Source organism: Equus caballus, chromosome 17, assembly GCF_041296265.1.
Source record: "Equus caballus isolate H_3958 breed thoroughbred chromosome 17, TB-T2T, whole genome shotgun sequence".
NCBI classification, from domain to species: Eukaryota; Metazoa; Chordata; class Mammalia; order Perissodactyla; family Equidae; genus Equus; species Equus caballus.
This window is the reverse complement of record NC_091700.1, coordinates 19533567-19555463: the sequence shown is the minus strand read 5'-3', so window position 1 is coordinate 19555463 and position 21897 is coordinate 19533567. Positions and strand designations below refer to the sequence as shown.

The following is a 21897-nucleotide window of genomic DNA, read 5'->3' as shown; positions in this document are numbered from 1 at the left end:
AGTAAATTAATTAATCAGGAACTAAGATTGTCATTGTAAAAGCAAAGAGATACAAATATAATGCCAGGGAAATTAAGAAAAACTATAGAGTGCTATTTGAGTTGAAACTATCAATATGATATAAATATAAATGTGTGATACTACTTCTGTCAACCCCAAGGGCCCAAGAGCGATGAAACTTGAGGAGCTGTGAGCACCCCTAGGGCTCAAAGCTTGGTTTCTGAATATCTTTTAAAAAGAACCAATACCCCTTGGAGAAATGGTTCATTTAGGGTCTGGGGGAGGGAAAACATAAAGTGGGCCTGGGACATCTTGTGCTAGACAGCAAGGAAGTGCTCAAAGGCTAATGGGAATGATTCGGGAGAAAAACTAAATTTATTTGCTAAAAATGGAGTTGAATGTTATACCAACATCTTATTCTGAAAATGGAATGTTTAATGGTGATTAAAGGGAAACGGGTTTTTGTGCTGCCTTTTTAGAATGAGTCTGATTCATCCTCAATTGAGGCAAAGCTTTATACAGAAGAATGCCAGCTTCGAAGTCTAGAAATAAGTAATAGAGGGTTTTAATGGCCATTTTCTAAGTAAGTCATTGACCAAAATGTCATTATGTGGCACACGACTTTAGATTACAAAACCAAGATTGATACCGAACCTGAAGTGAGTTCGCTCACCTGTTGCACAGCAAGCCAATCTTGGACACCAGCTGTGGTGAAAGAAAGTAGGACTTTTATTTTTGCACAGTGCTGAGCAAGGGGAGAGGGCAGCTAACCCTGAAATCCCAAACTCCCCGAAAAGCTAAAAGGAAGGGTTTTTATTTGGGGTTTTACGTAGGGGAGGGGGAGCATATGGCCTTCCTGGTCAGAGCTTTCCCACCAGCCTGTCTTTGGCCTTGAGACACTTGCAGAGAGGAGGGAGCCCGTGACCTTGCTGGTCAGCAGCTTCCCCACCAGCCTGTATCTCTTTGCGGGGAGGAGATAATCTAGGTGCTTGTCCTTGGCGGTGTCTGTCTCCATGGAGGATAGTGGATTCTGGAGCCAGGAAGCCAGGGAGTAAGCAGGGAATGAGTATTTTGGTTTTAACCCCATATATGCTGGGTTTAATGTGGAGAAACTGATATTAGCGTTGGTATCAAGATGACACAAATGTTGGAATTATCTGACAAGGATTTTTTTAAACAGCCATCTTAAAAATGATTTCTTGAGCATTTGTAACATGAAAGGTAGAAAGTGTCAACAAAGAAATTAAAGATGTAGAGAAGAACCAAATGGAAATTTTAGAACTGAAAAATACAATAGCCAAAATAAAAAAACTCAAAAAAGTCTGCTCAACAGCAGAACAGAGAGGGCAGAGGAAAGAATCAGTGAACTTGAAGATAGAACAATAGAAATTACCCAGTGTGAACAACAGAGAGTAAATAGACTAGAAAATAAAAATGAATAGATCGGGGCCAGCCCCGTGGCTGAATGGTCAAGTTCACACCCTCCGCTTTGGTGGCCCAGGGCTTCGCCATTTCAAATCCTGGGCATAGACATGGCACCACTCATCAAGCCATGCTGAGGCGGCATCCCACGTGCCACAACTAGAAGGGCCCACAGCTAAAATATACAACGATATAGTGGGGGGATTCAGGGAGAAAAAGCAGGAGAAAAACAAAAGATTGGCAACAGTTGTTAGCACAGGTGCCAATCTTTAAAAAAAAAAAAAAGAATAGATCATCAGGGACTTGTGAGACTGTAAAAAAAGATCTAATGTTTGTGTCATTAGAGTCCCAGAAGCAGAGAAAAGGATATCACTGAAAAGTATTCGAAGGAATAATAGCTTAAAATTTCTCAAATTTCAGGGCTGGCTCCATGGCCGAGTGGTTAAATTTGCGCGCTCTGCTGCGGTGGCCCAGGGTTTGGATCCTGGGCGCGGACATGGCACCACTCGTCAGGCCACGTTGAGGCGGCGTCCCACATCCCACAACTAGAAGGAGCTGCAACTAAGATATACAACTGTGTACAGGGGGGGTTTGGGGAGATAAAGCAGGAAAAAAAAAAATCTTTAAAAAAAAAAAATTTCTCAAATTTGACGAAAGACATAGACCTCCAGGTTCTAGAAGCTGAGTGAACTCCAAACAGGATACACCTAAAGAAGTCCGTGCCAAGACACATCGCAACCAGACCTCTGAAAACTCTGAAAGACAAAGACAGAATCTTGAAAGCAGTGAGGAGAGTGCGTCTTACTATAGGGGAAAAATTAGAGTAATAGTGAATTTTTCGTCCGAAGCCGTGGAGGCCTGAAGGAAGGGGAACAACACTTCTAAAGAGCTAAACGAAAATACCTGTCAACCCAGAATCCTCTATCCAGCACGTACTGGCCCCCTCGGGCTTCACAGTTGGCAGTTGTAGACCCACACAGCATATCCTCACGTTATAAGCATCCAAAGCGAAAACAGGATAAAGGCAATAATGTGCCTTTCTCTTCACATGCTTCTCACTTGTCAAGGAGGAAAAAGTTTTTTTTCCTATAACTTTTCCCTTACCAGAGATGTACCCATTAGCAAGAACTGTATCACGTGGCCGTGGTAGATAGAAGGAAATGGTAGAGTGAATATCTGGCATTTTCAGTCTCAGTAAGTGGGAGACAGGCAAGGAAAAGGGGCAGTTAAGTGGAGAGTAGCATGTGGCCAGTCCTCATGTTCACCGAGAACGTTAGATTTAGGTTAATGTTATCTGTGAATTAGATTATGCATGGTGACTGATAGGATTGAAATAGGACATTCATGACACCTCTAACAGTCATATGTAACCACTTAGTATGCTTAATATTTTTTGTAATCCTGGCTTTATCATGAAAGGAATTTTTAAAAATATTAAATTGGGATCCTCAGAAATGGGCTAGCCCTTTGTGGGGCAGAGGTTCTGCAGATAGCCCCATGTTTGCCATTCCTAACCACGCCTCTGTCTCTGTGGTTAGAGAGCAGGTCCAAATATGGAGAGCTCGTTCCGTGCCATATTGTTCTAGGGGCCGGTGAGTCAGTGGTGTCCCCTCCTTCCAAGGAAAACATCCAGAAGAACTACATGTTGTAAACCAGTAATGACAGCTGTCAGGGGTGTTAGGAGAAGGAACACGTAAGGTGCTGTGGGAATGTATACTAAGGAGATTTGTTTAACCCACTCTTGTGGTCAGGAAAGCCCTGTGTGAAGAAGTGATTCTGGCCATTTTTGGTTTGTCTAGTTTTGTTTTTGTTGTAGAACAGTTTTGTTGTTTCCTGTAATTTGATGAATATCTTAGTGGGAAATTAGAGGAAGCAACCACCAGAAACTAGCAATTTTAAATCAGAATTCTCTACTTGGAAAAGTGTAATAACACAGTATGCTGTCAACTTTTGATCTTTACCAACATGATTATTAAAAATGGTATCTTTGGGGGCCAGCCCGGTGGCACAGCGGTTAAGTTCACACATTCCGCTTTGGCGGCCCAGGGTTTGCTGGTTCAGATCCCGGCTGCAGACCTATGCACCGCTTGGCAAGCCATGCTGTGGTAGGCGTCCCACATATAAAGTAGAGGAAGGTGGGCATGGATGTTAGCTCAGGGCCAGTCTTCCTCAGCAAAAAGAGGAGGAGTGGCAGCAGATGTTAGCTCAGGTCTAATCTTCCTCAAAAAAAAAAAAAAGATATTCATGTAGTTTTACTTTGAATTTCTCTCATAAATGAGGTTGACCATCTTTTTATGTTTGAATTGTTTGTATTTTCTGTGAAAAAGTGAGTTTTTAAAAAAAATCTTATTTTTTGTAAGTACTCTTTAATATTAGAGAAATTAGTTCTTAGTCTATAGTAAGAATTGTGAATATGTTTCCCTAGTTTGTTCGTAGTCTTCACTTCTTATATTGATTTTTTTCAAGCATTTATTTTTATTTTTTATGTAATCAAATGTATCAATCTTTTCTTATGGCTTCTAGGTTTTGTGTTGTATTCTGAAAAGACCTACTCTGCTCGAAAATTATATATATTTAAATTTGTCTTTGTTTTCATTTAGTACATACATGTTTTTGTTTTTGTGTTTTTGCGTTTTAGTGTTTGATAGAAGTGGAATTTATTCTGGTCATGTGCATCTCATGGCTACCCATTTGTCCCAACAGTATTGGCTCTATTCATGCTGAATTGAAATCCCACATTTATTGTATACTGAATTCCTATATGCATTTGAGTCCATGTGGGGGCTTTCTGTTCCATTCATCTGTTTATTCATGAGCCAAGACAACTATTTTAATAATTGGGTGTTTATAATATTTCAAAAATAATGTGCTTTAGTATTTGGCATCACTAGTCCTACTTCGTTATTCTTCTCTTTCAGAATTTTCCTACCGCTTTATGCAAGTTTATTTGTCCACAAATGAACTTTGGAGTCTGTCTAATTAAAAAATAAAAGTATTTTTATTGAGATGACACTAAATGTATAAGATTAACTTAGGGAGCATTGACATTTTATTTTATTTTATTCTTTTTTTCCAATTTAGAAAAACACTTTATTGAGGTATAATTGATATTAAAAAAACTGTACATATTTAATGTATACAACTTGATGAGTTTGAGAATAAGTACACGCCAGTAAAATCATCACCATAATCAAGCATTGACATTTTAATGATGACTTTTCTATATGGGAATATAGGCCCTTCCACTTGTTCAGATTTGATTAGTGTCCCTCAGAAATATTAAAATGTTTCTTTTTTGGTAGATCTTGCTTAATTCTTATATTTATTCCTAGGAATTTTATCTATTTAGGTGGCTTTATAAATAAAACTTTTCCTCAATTATAATCTTTACATAGCGATTGCATGTATATTGGAAAGCTCCTGATTTCTGTATGTCAGTTTTTATACACTACCACTTCTTGTTTATAGTAGTTTTTCATTTGGTTTTCTTTGACTATGAAGGAATATAGTCATATAATCTGCAAATAGTGATACATTTGCCTTCTTTTCAATTTTTATATCACTAATTTATTTCTCTCTTATAATTGTGTGGCTAGGACAGTGCTTCCCAATTATTTCACATCAAGGCACGTCCTGAAAATTATATTTTGAGTGTGCACTGTCATAAAGGGGAAATGTTTTGTGAGGCTGGGGGGACCAGCCCAGGGTCTAACTACATCAGGCCCCACCTGACTGACCTAAGATGGATTGAGAAGAAGCCCTATGCCTCTCTAAAACGATGGGTTTTTTAAAAATATTGATCACGAACTTACTTATTTTCTTCCTTACTTTAGCAGGAATACTTCCATAGTGTTTTCTCATTAAATTATGCTGGTTTAGGGATTGAAGTAGATACACACACACACACACACACACGCATGCATATTTTCGTTTACTAAGGAAGTATCCAGGTTCGCCTATTTTTGTCGAGAGATTTTAGTCAGAAATGGATATTGCGTTAATAAACGTTTCTTAAGCATTGCTGCTGTATGCCAGGCTTTGGGACTGAAACCATGAATAAGATGAGAGACACTACAGGAGAGAATACAAGTCCAAGTAGACCTGAGTTCAGACCCTATCTATGCTACATTTACTAACTCCGTGATCTCAGGCAAGTCATTTAATTATTTTAAGCCTTAGTTTACTTATTTGTAAATTGGAGCTAATGATAACTTTTAGGGTTGTTATTGCTCTAAGACATGATTCCACACATGTGCAGTCCAGTAGGGTGAGAGAGACATATCAATGAGTAATTGCAGAAACTGAGCTGGTCTATTAAAGATGGCAGAGTGAGGAGTGGTGATGGGCAGGAGTGATGCTCTGCCTGAAGAGGGACTCGGGAAAGCTCCACAAAGGAGGTGCTGTTTAAACGGGGCCTTGAAGGAGGACTAGGGGAGACACAGCACACGTGAAACTGCTGGATGCATTTAGGAACATACAGTTTGAGTATAGCTTTGACAAAACGTTCGGGAGGTACATCACAGACAAATTAAGTAAGTATGAGTGCCACAGAGGAGAGTCCTACTCATGCTGTAGGTGGCATTAAGGAACGAGCTAAAGAAAGCATAACAACCGGAACCATATTGATACACTTAAAATTAATTAAGGTCTGAAAAGATTTTTAAATGTGATTGCACTGTTAATGATAAAGAAGAATTTGAATTAGCATTTTAGTGTGTCAGGGTTTTTTGAGTGTACAATTCTGAATTTGCATTAGTGTTTACATTTCATAACTAAATTTTATTTTTATGAAAATTATATTAAGATGAATAGCCAACCTGAAATAGAATTTGTGTACAAAATGTTTAAACTATATTTATTCACTGTTTTTTTCTTCTGTTCTAGTTACTCTTTCTGGAAATGGAGAAAACGGTAAGGCAATCTTAGTCTCAATTTAAGTAGACTACTTATGGTATCTTAATTGCAACCCACATGCTTTTTATTTAGTGATGACTACATGTGTTTTTGTTTTCAGAAAGAAAATATATATTTTTAAAGTTTTACTTAGGCTTAAAAGAAGATGTAGCATTGGGTTTATTCCTTTACATTCAATATATTCTCATTTGCTTTATTTATATAAATTGAAGTAGTTGTTATTTTGTAAGGCACCCAGTGCCCAAACTTCTTTGATATATATATGGACGTATTTCTGCCTTGTGTGTTCTTCAGAACTCTTTATCGTAGTAGTTCAAACGTTTTTAATATTGGTTCTAGCTAGGGTTGAGGAGGGGACTTTGTTTCATCATGTCTAAATTTTGTTGATGGTTCTGTTGTTTATGCATTTGTTAAAAATAGTACTTTACTGTCACAGACATTTAATTAAATAACCAGACTGTAAATTTGTAAATTGTATTACTAGTTCATTTTGAAAGGGAATTAAAGTTTTTATAATGCCTAGACAAAGAGACAGTGCCTAGAGGGAAAAATCATTGCTCAAAATTTCACTAAGATCAAAGAAAATTTTAAGTCTATTGAGATCAAATTTCAAAAATTTGATTTGAGATACAAAAATCTAGAGAATTTCTACAACAGTTGAACCATTAGAAATTAATGATAAATATTTATTCTTATTTTTGGAAATAATTATTAGACATTAAGTGTGTATATCTCAAGTTACCTTTGAGTCTTAATGTCAGCAACAGAATAAACACAAGCTCATCTTAGTAGGCTTATTTTTCTTCCTTTCAATCAGAACTGTTTCTGGTATGTTGAAAGCGGGATACAGAAAGCGGAGTTTCTGAAGTTCTTATAGAACTTGTACCTGATTTCTAGGTTCAGTTTTTTTCTTTCAGTTTTGATTTAATTTGCTTAGTTAACTAAGCTTTTACTCTCTCTATTACTTCTAACCAGTTGTTTATAGCATATATATGTGACCAAAAGTTTGCTTAATAGTAGTCACATTAATTTGGACTTATTTAAAGGTAATATATTCTGTTATTCTTTACATTATAATTTGGTAATTACCATCTGTCAAGTACTTATATTCCAGGCATTATACTGAGAGATTCATTTTATCCGTTTTTTTAAAACTGAGGATTAAGATTTTTTTTATTTTTCTCCCCAAAGCCCCCCAGTACATAGTTGTGCATTTTTAGTTGTGGGTCTTTCTAGTTGTGCTATGTGGGACGCCGCCTCAGCATGGCCTGATGAGTGGCGCCATGTCTGCTCCCAGGATTCGAACCGGCAAAACCCCAGGCCACCGAAGCAGAGTGTACAAACTTAACCACTCGGCCCCGGGGCCAACCACCAGGATTAAGATTTTTTAACACAAAAACCATTTTGTTTTTGTTCTTGTGGAGAGCAGAAATATCCTAAAAATATATTAAATGTTTTAAAAAATATTTTGAGTATATTTTACATCCTAGCCTTAGTCGTCAGTAACTAAATGATTAAGAAGTTTAAAGTACTTCAAGGTTACCATTTATTTCAAAGCTATCCAATACTATATAGATGAGGATTGACAAACTTGACTGAATATGGGGGCCACGCAAAAAGATAAGTAGTGTGCTAGGAGAAGGTAACATTGCAGACTTGGTAAATGGCCTCAGTGTTAGTGTAACAGTAGGAGACTGAGCTCCATATGCTCTTCCAAAGAAACATGAAGGAATGGTCCTGAATCGTTGTGTAGACCAGGAAGGGGGCTGAGGTAATAGAGAATGCAGATTTTGAGGAACCAGAATTTTCAGTGAGGATGACAGTCAATTTTAGTAGAAGTGAAAAGAAAGCAAATTTGAAAAGAGGAGGAACTTGTAGTTAAGATTTTATCTTGGTGTCAGATGTTGGCTCTGAAGTAGGATGTGACCACTAAGATGATGGTTAAAGAAGTGGAAGAAAATATAATTTTGGGTATGACAGTGAAAAAAAAAGAACCTTGGATTCTTATTAAGCAGATGTGAGTTGAATCCTGGCTTTATCATTTGGTAACTAGTGACGTTGGGCAAGGTGTTAAATTCTGTGAGCCTTAGTTTTTATATTTGTAAACTGAAAGAGTCCCATATAGGACTATTGTGAGGGTTTTAGGTCAACATCATATGCCTGCTAGCAGCTTTCAGTAAGTGGAAGTGGTGATTTGAGTAGCCATAGTCAATTATGGTTACTAGGAAGTCCCAGAGTTTTAGATTGCATTCATTAGACATGTAGATGGAGTTATTTCCTAGGAATTTCACAGCTAAGGGGGAGAAGAAACTATAAGCAACACATTTTACACTGGCTGCTGAGATGGCATAGAAGCAAGGAGACCAGTTGGCTTTTGCAGTAATTCAAATGAGATAAGCAACAATTTATGAACTGTTGCACTGGCAATGAAAATAATGAGGAGGCATTTACTTTGAAAGAGACTTCAGGAGCTAGAATTGGAAGTACTTTGTGCTGATTAGTTGTGTGATGTGAGGAGTCATTGAGCCTGGCGTTCTGCATCGGTCAGCTGTCACTGGGGATTCTGTTCTCTTAGACTAGGCATGGACCAGTATAATTGCAAAAGCAAAGGTTGGGTCCAACGAGTTCTGAAATTTTTATTGTTATTTTATTTAAAATGAAAAATTTTTACAACCACAAATATAAGGAAAAATAACCTCAGACCAAAGGAAGGACAGTACCTCGAATTGCATACACGTTAGCTTTATAGAAACTGCACTGTGTTATTCTTAATGTTTCTCGTTTCACTGCAGACCAGTGAAAACTTTGATCAGTCCTTAAGCCTGGGAAACACTGAAACATGGAATGCACAAAAAGAACCAAATTTTGAGAAGAAGAAATTATGATGCCTGAACAGTAATAGTAATAGTAGCCAGTATTTATTGAAGATTGATTATGTGCCGGGTACTGTTCTAAGTGTTCTGCATGTATTAGCTCATCAATATTAAGCCACTAACTCTAATGAAACAAATTAAGTGCTTTAATTGCAGTGTGAAGAGGTAATGAATTCTGAAAGTAATGGAGAAGGCTTTTGTGAAAGACGTAAGATTTGATGTGAACTTTTAAAAATGAGTAAAATTTCAGACTTTCATGCTTGTGTGTACTTTGTTTTCTTCAGCGGGTTTGTGGGGCTCCATTCCAAACTGAAAAAGAGTTGAAGCCCCTGGTAGATAGTTCTTGCTTCTTATGGAAATGAGTCCCACGTCTTCCAAATTGAGAAACAACAGAACACAACAAAAAGCTTGAAGTTGTATCAATGGATCAATATTTGAAGATAAAGATGTTGGAATGTTACATTAATCCACTTGGGAAACTTTACGGCAGAAATTCAAAGTGGCTAAAAACTTTTCATTACCCTGTGTTGAAAAGGAGAATGAAATTTAGCATAAATTTTCTGAACAATCCAGGAATTGTTTTTCAAATGTACTCATTTTTCACAGTGATGGGAACTTGCCTTATTTACTTTCAGTCTATAGTTCCTTGGAATTTAATGTTCATAGTGATGGAATCTGTCTTAAATAATTTTTAAGTCATTTAAAATCTAACATTTAGGAAGAGCTTGAAATACAGTGAGTGAAGGAGATGGTTCAACTTAAAAATCTTCACTAACTTAATGAAATCAAATCTCATCTCAGACTACAGTCCTTGCTTATAAACCAGGCTAATAACCCTTAAATGCAGGAACAGAATGTTTCTTCGTATCTGTAATGTTACATCATGCAGATAAAGGAGTTTATATAGTTGATGGTTTCAGTACGTTTTAATTAAAGCTTTTATTCCATTAAGCCTCCCGACTCTAAATATTGTGTTTTAATGTAATGCTTTTTCCTGTTTTCACCTGGATTCAATGAAATGTTATTTGTTTTTATTTACCAGGAAAGGCCGTTGTTTACCTTGTGGGTTTCCATCTGTTCTTTGTTATGTTTGTATGGTCCTATTGGATGACAGTTTTCACATCTCCCGCTTCCCCCTCCAAAGAGGTAAATTACCAAACGCTGTAACAAATTACGGGATTATTTTCCCTGTGTTTACCTTTGTAAGAGCTTGATTACACAGTGCGCTTGTTCTGTTTCCGTTCATGAAGTTGCTTGGTAACTCTGCATTGTGACCGTGAGTCATCAGCCTATTCTCAGACACAGCCCACTGACAGAGCCCAGTGGACGACTGATGATAGTGCTAGAGTTTAGCTGTACTAATATTGTTCTGCCATGCTATATTTTCTTAAATTAAAGACATACTTTATATTATTGATGTAAAAAATCTTAAGGGACAGAATTGAGTTAGGAAAGTAGAGTTTATTTTTAGAAACTCTCTTAACATTTATATTTTCTCAGGCCTGAACAAATATGCTGCATCTAAAAGTGTTTTGATTGTGGGAAGCAAATTGTCTAGGCTATTGCTTGTTACACCTTAATATGGCTAGTGTTTCTTCGAACTGGAGGTTCCACTTGGAAAATAATGTGAGTGAATATTTATGTGGAGTAAGTTGTAAGACTAGTCTCTCTTGCCTTGACATAGCTGACTGAATTCCTCCTTCACTTAACATTTAGTATAGCTCGATGGCTAAGAGTATGTTCTCTAGAGTTAGATTGTCTGAGTTCGATTTTCCACTCTAACGCATCACTCCATGTCTCTGAACCTCAGCTTTTGTCATCAGAAAATGGAGCTAACAGTAGTGCCTATCTCTGTAAGATGTTTATGAGGAATAAGTGAAATTCATTCATGTAAAGCTTTTAACATAATACCTGCCCCATGTTAGCACTCAAATATTAGATAATAATATAATTACTTCCCTTCACATTAAATTCATCAAAATTCATTAAAAATTATACGCTTCTTTACGGTGTAGCAGTTGAGTTTGTGTGCTCCGCTTTGGCAGCCTGGATTTTGCCAGTTCAGATCCCGGGTGTGGACCTGTGCACCACTCATCAAGACATGTTGTGGCAGGCGTCCCACATATAAAATAGAGGAAGATGGGCACAGATGTTAGTTCAGGGCCAATCTTCCCCAGCAAAAAGAGGAGGATTGGCAGCAGATGTTAGCTCAGGGCTAATCTTCCTCACACAGACACACAAATTATAGGGCATATGTTTAAAAATAATATCAACTTCCATTTAACTTTTTTATAGAAGAACATACATGCAGAAAAGTATACATATCATAAGTGTACACTTGATGAATTTTCACAAACCGAACACACAGGAGTAACCGCAACCCAGTTCCAGAATCAGAACATTACCAGCATCCAGTAAGCCTCCTCCTGCCCACTTCCAATCACCCACTTCATGCAAAACCATTCTCTTGCCTTCTAGTAGCATCGACTGGTTTTGCCTGGTTTTGTACTTCACGTGAATAGAGTCATACGGTATGTATGCTTGTGTGTCTGGCTTCATTCATTAACAATCTATTTGTGAGGTTTGTCTGTGTTGTTGCATACAGTTTTGGATCATTCATTCTCATTATTGTTTAGTATCCAGGAGTGGTATATAACAGTTTATTTACCTGGTCTGCAGTTGATAGGCAGGGGCATTTGGGTAGCTTCCAGTTTGACTGTTACCGATCGGGGTGCCGTGCACATTTTAGTGCGTGTACATAGAAACATATATACATTCATACATCCCTGTATAGACGTAGTTCTTGTGGGTGGATGGCTAGGAGTAGAACTGCTGGATCATATGTTGTGTGTACGTTCAGCCTTCGTAGATAATGCCAAACAGTCTTTTGCTCCTTTTTTTTTTTTCTGTTGGGCACTTTTGTTTTAAAGGATAATGTAAACCATTAATCAAACTTAGTGTTTCTTGAAATATATTCTTCAGAAATTTGGTAATAATTAGTCAGCTCTTAAAGTTAGGTTACACACTCCCATCCATATCTTAATCTCTAAGTTGAAAAGGACCTAATTTTATTTCATCAGTTACTAGTAGTGATGGCTGTTGAAAACACAGCATATGTGAAAGTAAATAGTTCTCATTATAGGAAGTGAAAAATAGGAGAAGGGAAACAATTGGTAATACTTTTGAGAAGCAGTGTGGTGTAGAGGTTAAGAACTCAGGCTCTGGCTTCAGACTGCCCAGGTTCAACTCACACCTCTGCCACTTCCTAGCTGTGTGACGTTGGAGACTTTCCCTAGCTGTCTGCACCTCAGGTCTCTCCTCTGAGGATGAGATGATAGGGGTACACACCTTATGGGATTGTTGTAAGTATTGAATAAATTAATAATGTATATGATTGATAATATTGATAGCAATAATAAGCAGTTAATAATATATGTTAAAGTGCTTAGAAGAATGCCTAGCACATAGTAAGTGCCATCTAAATGTAATTTTTTCTTTTTTGGTGGTTTTGGCACATTGCATCCATTTAGCATTCAGCCAGGGCTTCAGCCTTTGTGTCTGCTCCATCCTTCATGCTCCCATGTTCCTGTAAGTTCAGCTGACTGCCCCAGCCTGTATCTGGTGGCCCAGCTATGGCACATTCTATCTTCGCTGTCATAGATCTTACCATCTAGCTTCATAATTGCCTGTTTACTTGTATGCGTCACTGTATTAACTTGTCACTTTTTTCAGGGTAGAGATGATTGCTATCGTGTTCTCCACTGTATCCCTCTCCCCACTATCTAGCACATAGTGGGTGTTCAATAACTACTGAATGAATGAATGATTAAATCATCAAGGGCCAGCTAAGCTAAGCTGCTGTGACAACCAAGAACAGGAATTGAAGGTTCTCTTTCTAAATAAGCATACAGTGTGCTGACTGAGATAGCTCTTTCTGAGTCACTAGAAAGCAGCGAGGTGGCTTTAACCAGATGAAAAGGACTCTGTAAGCTCAGAGGTTAGAGCAGCACTTGGAAACCAGACCTTGGCGAGGTGAGTGAGTCTAAAAAGCAAAACTATACATTTTTAGGGAAGTTAAGTTATAAATACGGGTAGTATTTTTTTCCTTCTTTCAGTCAGCGAGCACTTACTGAGCCCCTGCTGTTTGTCAGGTTGTTCTAGGCTCTGGAAATTAAAAAGAAACAAAACAGGCATAGTTCTTACATTTGAAAGGGGGAGACAGATGATAAGCAAGTAAATAAACAAAATAAGTATACACTGTGATAAATTCAGATAACTTTAGAAATAGAACGTGATGATGCGGTTGAGCATAGCAGAGTAAAAGCTGTTAGGGAAAAAGCTCCTTGAGAGAGTGTGGTCAAAGAAAGCTTCTCTAGAAAGTGGCACTTAAGCTGAGACCTCTGTACTTCTCTCTTTCGCTAAATATAAGCTTTTTAGAGGAAGAATCTTTGTTGTTAATTGCTGTTTCCCCATTGCCTAGAATCAGACCTGGCATATAATAGGCAGGTTGCTAAGTAATTGAACGAATGGGTGGGGAGGAGGAGGCAGCCTGCGAAGAGCTGGTAGGCATCTTCCATCACTAAGTGTCGTCTCTCTAAAAAGAAAACATGGTCCCATCACTTCTCTGGTAATCCTACAGAGGTTGCCAGTCAGCTACAAGATAAAGGTCATAAAGGTACACAAGACCCTGTGTGAAGTAACATCTAACTAACTTCGTCTCCACTGCTGCTTCCTGGAGCTCTGTGCTCAGTAATGCATTGCCCTGAGTAGACCATACTGTTTTCACATCTTTCCATATGCCCTTCCCTTTACCAAGATTCTCTTTCCTTCTTTGTCTTCCTGGAAGATTCCTGTTTGTCTTTCAAAAGCCAGCTTAGGTACCACTTCTTCCAGGACACTTTCATTGGCTACCGCCTCATCCCCAAGGGAGCTTTTATCATACCTTGTGATGTATTGTCACTGTTGTACTTATTATGCTGATTTGTAATTCTTTATTTACATAGCTCACATTCCTACTAGGCTGTAGGAATGTACTTTTGAAAGGAAGAGCTATATTTTTATTCATTTTTGGATCCTTTTAAATATTTAATTTAAATTGAATCATCTGAACACTGCATTTAAGATAATGGCATTTTATAGTTTGAATTCTGTTTGGTAGTTTTTTAATGAAAAATCAGCTTCTAGTAGTAATTTCAAAAATCTAATCCATTTTAAATTTTGTTCCATTCCTCATCTAAAATTCTGGTATCTCTTGAGATTTTCATTTGGTTTAAGTTTTTCATAATTTATAACGTTAGTTCTTAAGGAAAAGTAATGCTGTTGAGGACTGGGATACTACTGCAGGCTAGAAAAGACAGCCCAGGGAAATCTGGTCCGATTTTACAAGGAAAATGTAAACTTTGTTAGAACATCTTCTATCCAAGTATGTATGTAACATTTTTATCCTCCACTATGAATGTTTCAGAGATGCATCCTGTCAGGGAAGAACTTTCTGACAAGTTACAGTTTTCTTAAAAGAGAATGGGCCGTCTTGCAAAGTAGGAAAGTATTTCTATACCTGCAAGTATTCGAGAGGGGTTGGATCTCAGAAATGTCGGCAGATTCCTGCTTGCCTGGAGGGTTAGATAAGTGGCCCCTGAAGACTCGACTTAAGGTTGTGTGAAGCTTTTCTGACTTCTTTCTGACCCTTCATTTGTCCTTGTTACTTGTCTCTTACAAGTAATTTGGGGATTTCTTGTGCCATCAAGATTTGATTGTGGGAGCCAGGCACGGTAATGTAAATAGATTCTTCTACTTCCTAAACCATGATGTTTTGGTCGAGTTAGAGTAACAGTCTGTAAAAGGCACACACAGCTGTTTTCCATTAGCGCTGTTGGAGGAGACGCACTAGAGTGCAGCTCCAAAGACTTGATTTCAGTGTCGGCCCTGCCAGTCATTATGCAGTCAGAAAAATTCCCTAATTCTCTTGGGATCACAGTTTCATCAACCGCAGCTCTTTCCACTATGCCAGATATTGCTTTGTTTATAAAGAATAGGCTACATCAATAACCTAAATACTGTTATTGATGATGAGGAATCAAGAGTGTGGGAAGTTTTGGTATTTGAGTTTAGCAGATAGACCAAAATACTTAAATATGAAAAGGTAAAATTCCAGTCGTGATTCCTTAGGCCTTTTCAAGCAAAGCCCTATATGTAAATAAAAATTAAGGAACAGCATTGTTACAATATAAAACATGATCAAGAGCAAATCTCAAGCCATTTTTGGTTTTAAAAAGATTCTGTGAAATAAAGACTGACAGAAATGTAAAGCTCCTGGTTACATGAAACACAGGCATGAAGCTGAGGGTCCTTGAGATGCTGGGATGACGTGAAAACAAGAGCAACTTCACAAATCCTTTGTAGGGAAAATGTGATTTAAAGAAATGAACTAGAGGCTGGCCACCCCATGGGTATAAAAACTTAAGAAATGGAAACTAGGAACAATTCTGTAACGGAGTCTCTCCGTGAGAACAGGAGGCTCTGCCTGCCTTGACGGTCCTTAGTAATTCTGGAGGAAGTACTCCTATGCGTTAGCTTTGTAAAAGCTAAGGCAAAGGCGTAAAAGAATGACTTGTTGACCTCATTGAGACATTTGGCCAGAAAATTGTAGGGCCCCATGCCTGTAATGTAGCCTGTCACGCAAAGCAAGTGAATCTTTAGACATCCTTCCAAAAATTAAAAATCTCTTGACACTTTCAAACACCAAAATTTTTACTAATAGAAAATATACGTTAAACCCTTTTTGGAGAAGGAATTTAATTTTCTCTGTAAAAAACAAAGACGCAAAAATATTTAGTTCATGTTCTTTGCCATGAGTGGTATGGAGGGCACATATTTTCTAATCTGTCAAAGGTGTGTAGTTTTGTGAAAATGTACTTGATTTAGCTTCTTAAAGAAATTTAAAGACAAGTTTTGTCTTCATAGAAGAAATATTTTTGTGTTTTTCTGTTCTGGACAAAACTTTATTTTTCTGAGTGTGATAGTTAATAATTATGGGACTTAAAAGAATTAATAGTTATTTCTCCTTTTATAGTTCTACTTGTCCAGTTCTGACAAGGAACGTTATGAAAAGGAATTCAACCAAGAAAGACAACAAGAAATTTTGAGAAGAACGGCAAGGGACTTACCTATCTCCACCCTGTCAGCTGCAAGGAGTAAGAAAAGCAAATCTTAAGCTTCTCTTTCCAAAGAATTTTTGAAATATGGTCATTTCTGCCAAGATGCATTTGCATGATTTGACTATTAAGTGGATATTCACAATATCCACTTAATAGTCATTTACAGGACTATTTGACTATCCACAAATAGTCAAATAGCATCTCCAGGAACAAGATTTTCCTGTGCTCTGTGTCTTCTGTGGTATTTCAGATATAGATATGTACATATATTGACATGGATTTTTTAAGGGACTCACTTTAATATGAGTCTCTTTTCTCTGCATATTCTTTTGTTTTCCAACTCAGTCTTCATGGCTAAAAATTTCAATTGTTCTTTGTAAAATCATCATTTGGAAATTCTGGTTTGAATTTGAATATTGTTTGTCATTACTGAGTAATTTTTAAAAAATCAAGTGTGCTAACTTGGAATGGGGAGAAGTAAAGACACACAGGGGAAGAAACTTGTTCAAGGTTGTAAGGCTGATCTTCAGAGAACCAGAGTTTGAGCTCTGCTTTGTCTGGTCTTTGCACTGTCCCACTGCCCCGCTGAGATACGCACCTGCGGTGGCAGCTTCCTCTCCTCGCGAGGAGAGCCTTGTGATAGGGATGACTCTGTGAGTGGCCAGGCTGCTCATTTAAATACAGGAAGTTGTTTTAAATGATGTGTTATATACCTCATTAATTAATTCAAATACAGATAATAGCAGTAGCTGACAATTACTCTGTTCTAAGTGCTTGACCCATATGAGCTCATTTAAACTTCACAGCAGCCGTACAAGGTAGATGCTGCCGTCTCCATAGTAGCCATGAGGAAGCTGAGACAAACAGAGGGTAGGAGGTTGTTCAGGGTCACACAGACAGGATGTGAAACAACAGGAATTTAAATCAGGTGCTCTGGCTCCAGAACCCACTGTGCTGCTCAGCTCCAAGGGGACGTAAAGGGAGCTTCACCCTTGTATAGTTATGTACAGGTTGTGACTTACGAAAATGTAAAACTTATACAAGATTTTAGGAGAGGATATTTGACTGACAAATTTTTCATGCATTTAATACTACCCTTTTTGCATAAGTATTATATTATTGTATAGAATGAAAACATGGATTTCAGATCAAACGCCAGCTTTTCCATTACTAGTGAGAGTCACTTAAACTTTCTAAGCCCTAGTTTCCTCATTTTAAAATGAGGATAATATTATCCATGTCTCTGGGTTAGTGGAAGTATTAAATGAGATATGTAAATGAGATACGCACTTAGTATAGATCTTGGTATATAGTAAATGAAAGCTAATTTAAAATAACCCTTTTTTTGTATTTAATTATGAAATGTCTGGTTTAAATAATTGTTGGTGTTCTGTAGATTAGACATTTTTAACCCAAAGTCCAAGATTTCAGAGAATTTATGAGCTCTGAGATTATATCCAAAATTTTGGGTAGTTTTTGACGTAGCCTGTTCATAGCAGGACCATCTGATTTTCAGAGCAGTACACGTGCCCCAAAGACTTAAGAGCCACTGATGTAAAATCTTTACCCTTAAAGCTTCACTACTTTTCATTAATTATAATGGCTTTCCTCTAATCTGAATAGCACCCTTCCTCTATTGACTGTTGCCCCAGGGTTATGCTAAGGACTTGACTGGCGATTATTTACGCTCAGAACAACTCTGAGATAGGGTGCTGCACTTGTCCCCATTTTAGAGGTGAAGAAATGAGGCACAGTGAGGTCCCCAGAGTCCCCAAGTGGTGGGCTCTGGGATTCATACTTTATCTTCTGACTACAAGCAGAGTCCCTGCTCTTGAACGTCATTTTGTACTGCATTTCTACTGCTTAGAATTCCAAACTTGGGGTTTTTTTCTTTTTTTTTTTCCTTATTGTAGAAGGAATACCTATTCATCCTTTAAAAAACAAAATTACAGAAACGTGTCGTAGAAAGTAGACCTTTCATAGACCAGAGGTCAGTGAAAGTCATGCAGCTGCCTTCACAGGAGGCAGGGGGCTGGGCAACAGGGACGGCAGACTTCTCACTGAATCCTTTTTGTGCTTCTTTGAACCATGTGGACGTACTGTTATCTATTCAGGACACAAAATGAGTCTTTCTAAACCTTCCCTCCATAATCTGGATCCGTCCAAGGTCCCTCTCTAGCTTCATCCCACAATGTTTCCTTGTGTCAACTCTGTGCTAAAACATTCTGTCCAGCCCCACCTTTTTTTTCCTTTATGTCTTTTTCTCTGCCTAGAATTGTTACTTTCTCCTCTCTAAATCCAGTTTAAAGTTTTAATTCACTGTCCACCCCTTTTCAACCCATTTCTATTCACTTTAATAAGAAGTGATTTTTAAAGTTTTCTCTGAACTTCTCAAATTCTTACCTTGTGGATCACAAACACTGCCTTCTAGTTACTTGTTTTCATGTCACCTCCTTGACTTTCAGCCTCTGGCAGTCAGGAATTTCTCCCATGGTCCCCAACGCAGGGTCTCACTAAATCGTCACTCAGTAGGTATTTGTTGAATGAATCTATTCCTGCGTGTTCTCCAGAATAGCTGTTTAAACACTTTTTATCCCCCTAGTTTTCTCTCCTTTACTAATTTTTTCCATCATAGAGTCTGACTTTATATTTTATCAGAGATAGTATTATCATAATGATAATAACTGTTTTGAGAATCTGATGTGTTCCAGAAGATTTCTTTTTAGTCTGCACAATAGTCCTTTACGCTTGGTATTATTTGCATTTACAGGAGAAGAAATTGAGGCTCTTAGGAAGTAAGTTACTGATCAAAGGTCACCAGCTAGTAAGCGGGAGAACTGGTACCAAACCTGATGGCGGAGGCCCTGCGGCTTCCGGGAGCTTGTGCTGCCAGCCTTGGACTCTTCCTCCGTGCCTCTCTTTCCTCTTGGTGTCTGCATTCTCGTCCTTTCTTCTATTTGTATAGAGATCCTGACTTTTTCTTCTCTTCTTGCCCAGTTTGCTCCTAAAAACCTTGCTTCTCCACTTAAATTCACACTAGTTTCTTCCCTCTGCTTTCAGGTATACTTCAAGCTATATCTCCTCTTAAAAACAATAGCAGAAATTTGGTTCTGATGCTGTTCTTCCTACCGTTCTATTTTCTCTTCCCTTTGGCTGCAGATCCTCTTATAAGTCGTCTGTGCCCGGGGCCTCTTCCTTCCCGGCTAGTTCCAGGCAGCTGGCTTCCATTCTCCCTCACCAAGCTCAGCAGCTTTTTGTCACTCTGACTTAGAAAGCTTTCTTCTTTGTGATTTTCTAGTCTACTTCTGTGTTTGCATCCTTGAGTGGTAATTCTTCCTCCTGCATTTTTTGTCTCCTGTTTCTCATCCTCACAAGGGTGGCTTGCCCCATTCTTTCCATCCTGTTCCTTCAGCTGTTGTTTTAAACCATGGAGTCCTGACACTACGATGTTGTGATCAGTAGCTTATTGTGTCTCAGATCATTTGTTTTCAGGAACGAGTTACCTTTTCCTGAGATGAATTAAAACTGATTCAAGGATATTGTCATGCTAGTACTCACTCACATTTCAAACCCTTTCTTGCGTGTCAGGCGAAGGGGTGGCGTTGCAGCCGCACACAGGGATTACGTGTCTACCGCGCAGCCTGCAGTCGAGCTGCACTCAATCAGCTGGTGCATTGTTCCTGGTGTTTCAGAGGGAAGAAGTTGCAAACCTGTCTCCCAGAGCACCCAGGAGCCTTTATCCTTTATCGTCACTCATCTTGGCACGTGCCTTTCAATTCAGCATCTCCAGCTCTCCCTAGAGCTCCACTCTTGTATTTCCAGCTTCCAAAGGATGGCTGTACTTGAGTGACCTACTATCCAGACCTTTCAAACTCAAATAAAACTAGATGCATCAATTCAAAACCTAATACCATGGGAGCAAGAGGCAAGTCTGTCTTGTTCACCTGTATCTTCTCAGCGTCCAGCAGTATTTGTCAATGGTAGAAACTCTAAATATTTGTTCAATGAAAGAATAAATGAAAGAAAAACACCCTACCCCACTCCCCGGGGGCCCCGTGAAGCTTATTTCTGTCATTGCCAGCAGCGGCCTTCTAGCCACCCTATACTAGAGACGGAAGTTCTCCTTGACTGCCGCTTTTACTTCAGTTCTTCCATCTACTCAGTCATTAAGACGCTTGAAACGTCTTCTTGAAAGGTCTGTTTGGTTTAATCTCATCTCAGGGCAATGTCAGAATTTTGAGTGGAGAAAGTTTAGAGCAAAAGGCAAAGAAGATACTTGGCTTCTGATCCTCATCTTACCACTCGTTCAGCTATCTAACCTTGGGCAAATTACTTTCTCGCTAGGTTTTGGAGTGTTTTTAATCTGTAAGATAGAGATTGGACTAGGAGCTCTCTCAGGTCCTTTGTAGCTCTCCTTTTCCTACATTATGGTTTTACCTCCCTCGTGTCCAACCCAGGCAAGGTATCATAGAATGCCCTCAATAAAGTGTAGTGTATTCATTTAATAAGTGGATATTTGTATAAACTCCTTTCATCTTAAAGAAATTTTTGCTTAAATTATAAAAGTAGTAACATGCCCATGATTAAAACATTTTTTTAAGAACACCAAATGAGAAGTGAGCCTACCCTCACCCCTACACTGCTCCCCAGAGGTTACTCCCCTTCTTATATGTCCTTGCAGGAATTTTTTATACATAACAGAGTATTGCAAAACTTATATACAATTAAGTAACATATTTTAACAATTAGAGTGGATAGATATTAGTACAAATTTGGTTACCTAGATATAGCGCCTTCTAGCCAGTGTATCACAGTGCTTCAAAACAACACTTTGTGTCTCTTATTTATGTTAATTCACATCTAGAAGGTGGATGCATTTTATTGGGATATGTAAAGAGAAAAAACTATTTTTTTTTCATTTAGACATGTGAAACATGCTACATATTCAAACTATGCTACAATTTGCTTTTTTTCATTTAATGTATTTGCAGTTTTCCAATTTAGGGCGCATGTGTATTTTGTATGGAAAATTCTTAAGGTCTGCACAGTATTCCACTATATGAATATATCATAAAATGCTTAAGCATTTTCATAATTCAAGTTATTCCTAGTGTTTCATTATTTAAAACAATTTTGTAGTAAACATATCTGTAGCATAAATTTTCTAGAAATAAAAATCCTGGGTCAGAAAGCATACGCATCTTAAATTTTTTATAAATACTGTCAAATTTCCTTCCAAAAAGACTTTTTGAAGACAGTCTTCAAAACGACTTCCAAAAAGACACATGGCACAGTCCATCTACTTTGAGGGTATACTTAATTTAAATTCTTATTTGAACCTATTTTCTGTGCTGTTACCATGTTTGTTAGGACTTAGGATCACAAGAAACAGACAACTTCTTAAGCTTTTTAAACTCCCCCTTCCCCTAAAAAAACTACCAAAAAACTGGGATGGTATAAGGGATTCGTGGGTATTTCCTGTAGCTTCAGGGCAGCTCTAGGAGAAAGAACCAGAGCCCAGAATTGGAAAG

General features: G+C 38.0%; 1 protein-coding gene across 34 annotated transcripts in view; it reads left to right on the top strand.

The window, feature by feature from the left end:
• ZDHHC20 (zinc finger DHHC-type palmitoyltransferase 20) overlaps positions 1-21897 on the top strand; it is a 66870-nt gene that overhangs the window by 15144 nt on the left and 29829 nt on the right. For 15 of the 34 annotated variants that reach the window (XR_011427902.1, XR_011427903.1, XR_011427906.1 and 12 more), the window contains 3 exons: positions 6307-6333; positions 10252-10355; positions 16282-16402. Coding sequence is in view for 27 of the 34 variants with exons in the window: in XM_070240080.1 (XP_070096181.1) it covers positions 6307-6333; positions 10252-10355; positions 16282-16402 (252 nt within the window). In the remaining 7 variants the exon portion in view is untranslated. Of the gene's footprint in view, positions 1-5457; positions 5573-6306; positions 6334-10251; positions 10356-10709; positions 10836-14673; positions 14863-16281; positions 16403-21897 lie in introns of those variants that run through there. The other 19 variants (XR_011427900.1, XR_011427901.1, XM_070240070.1 and 16 more) reach the window with 6 other exon arrangements.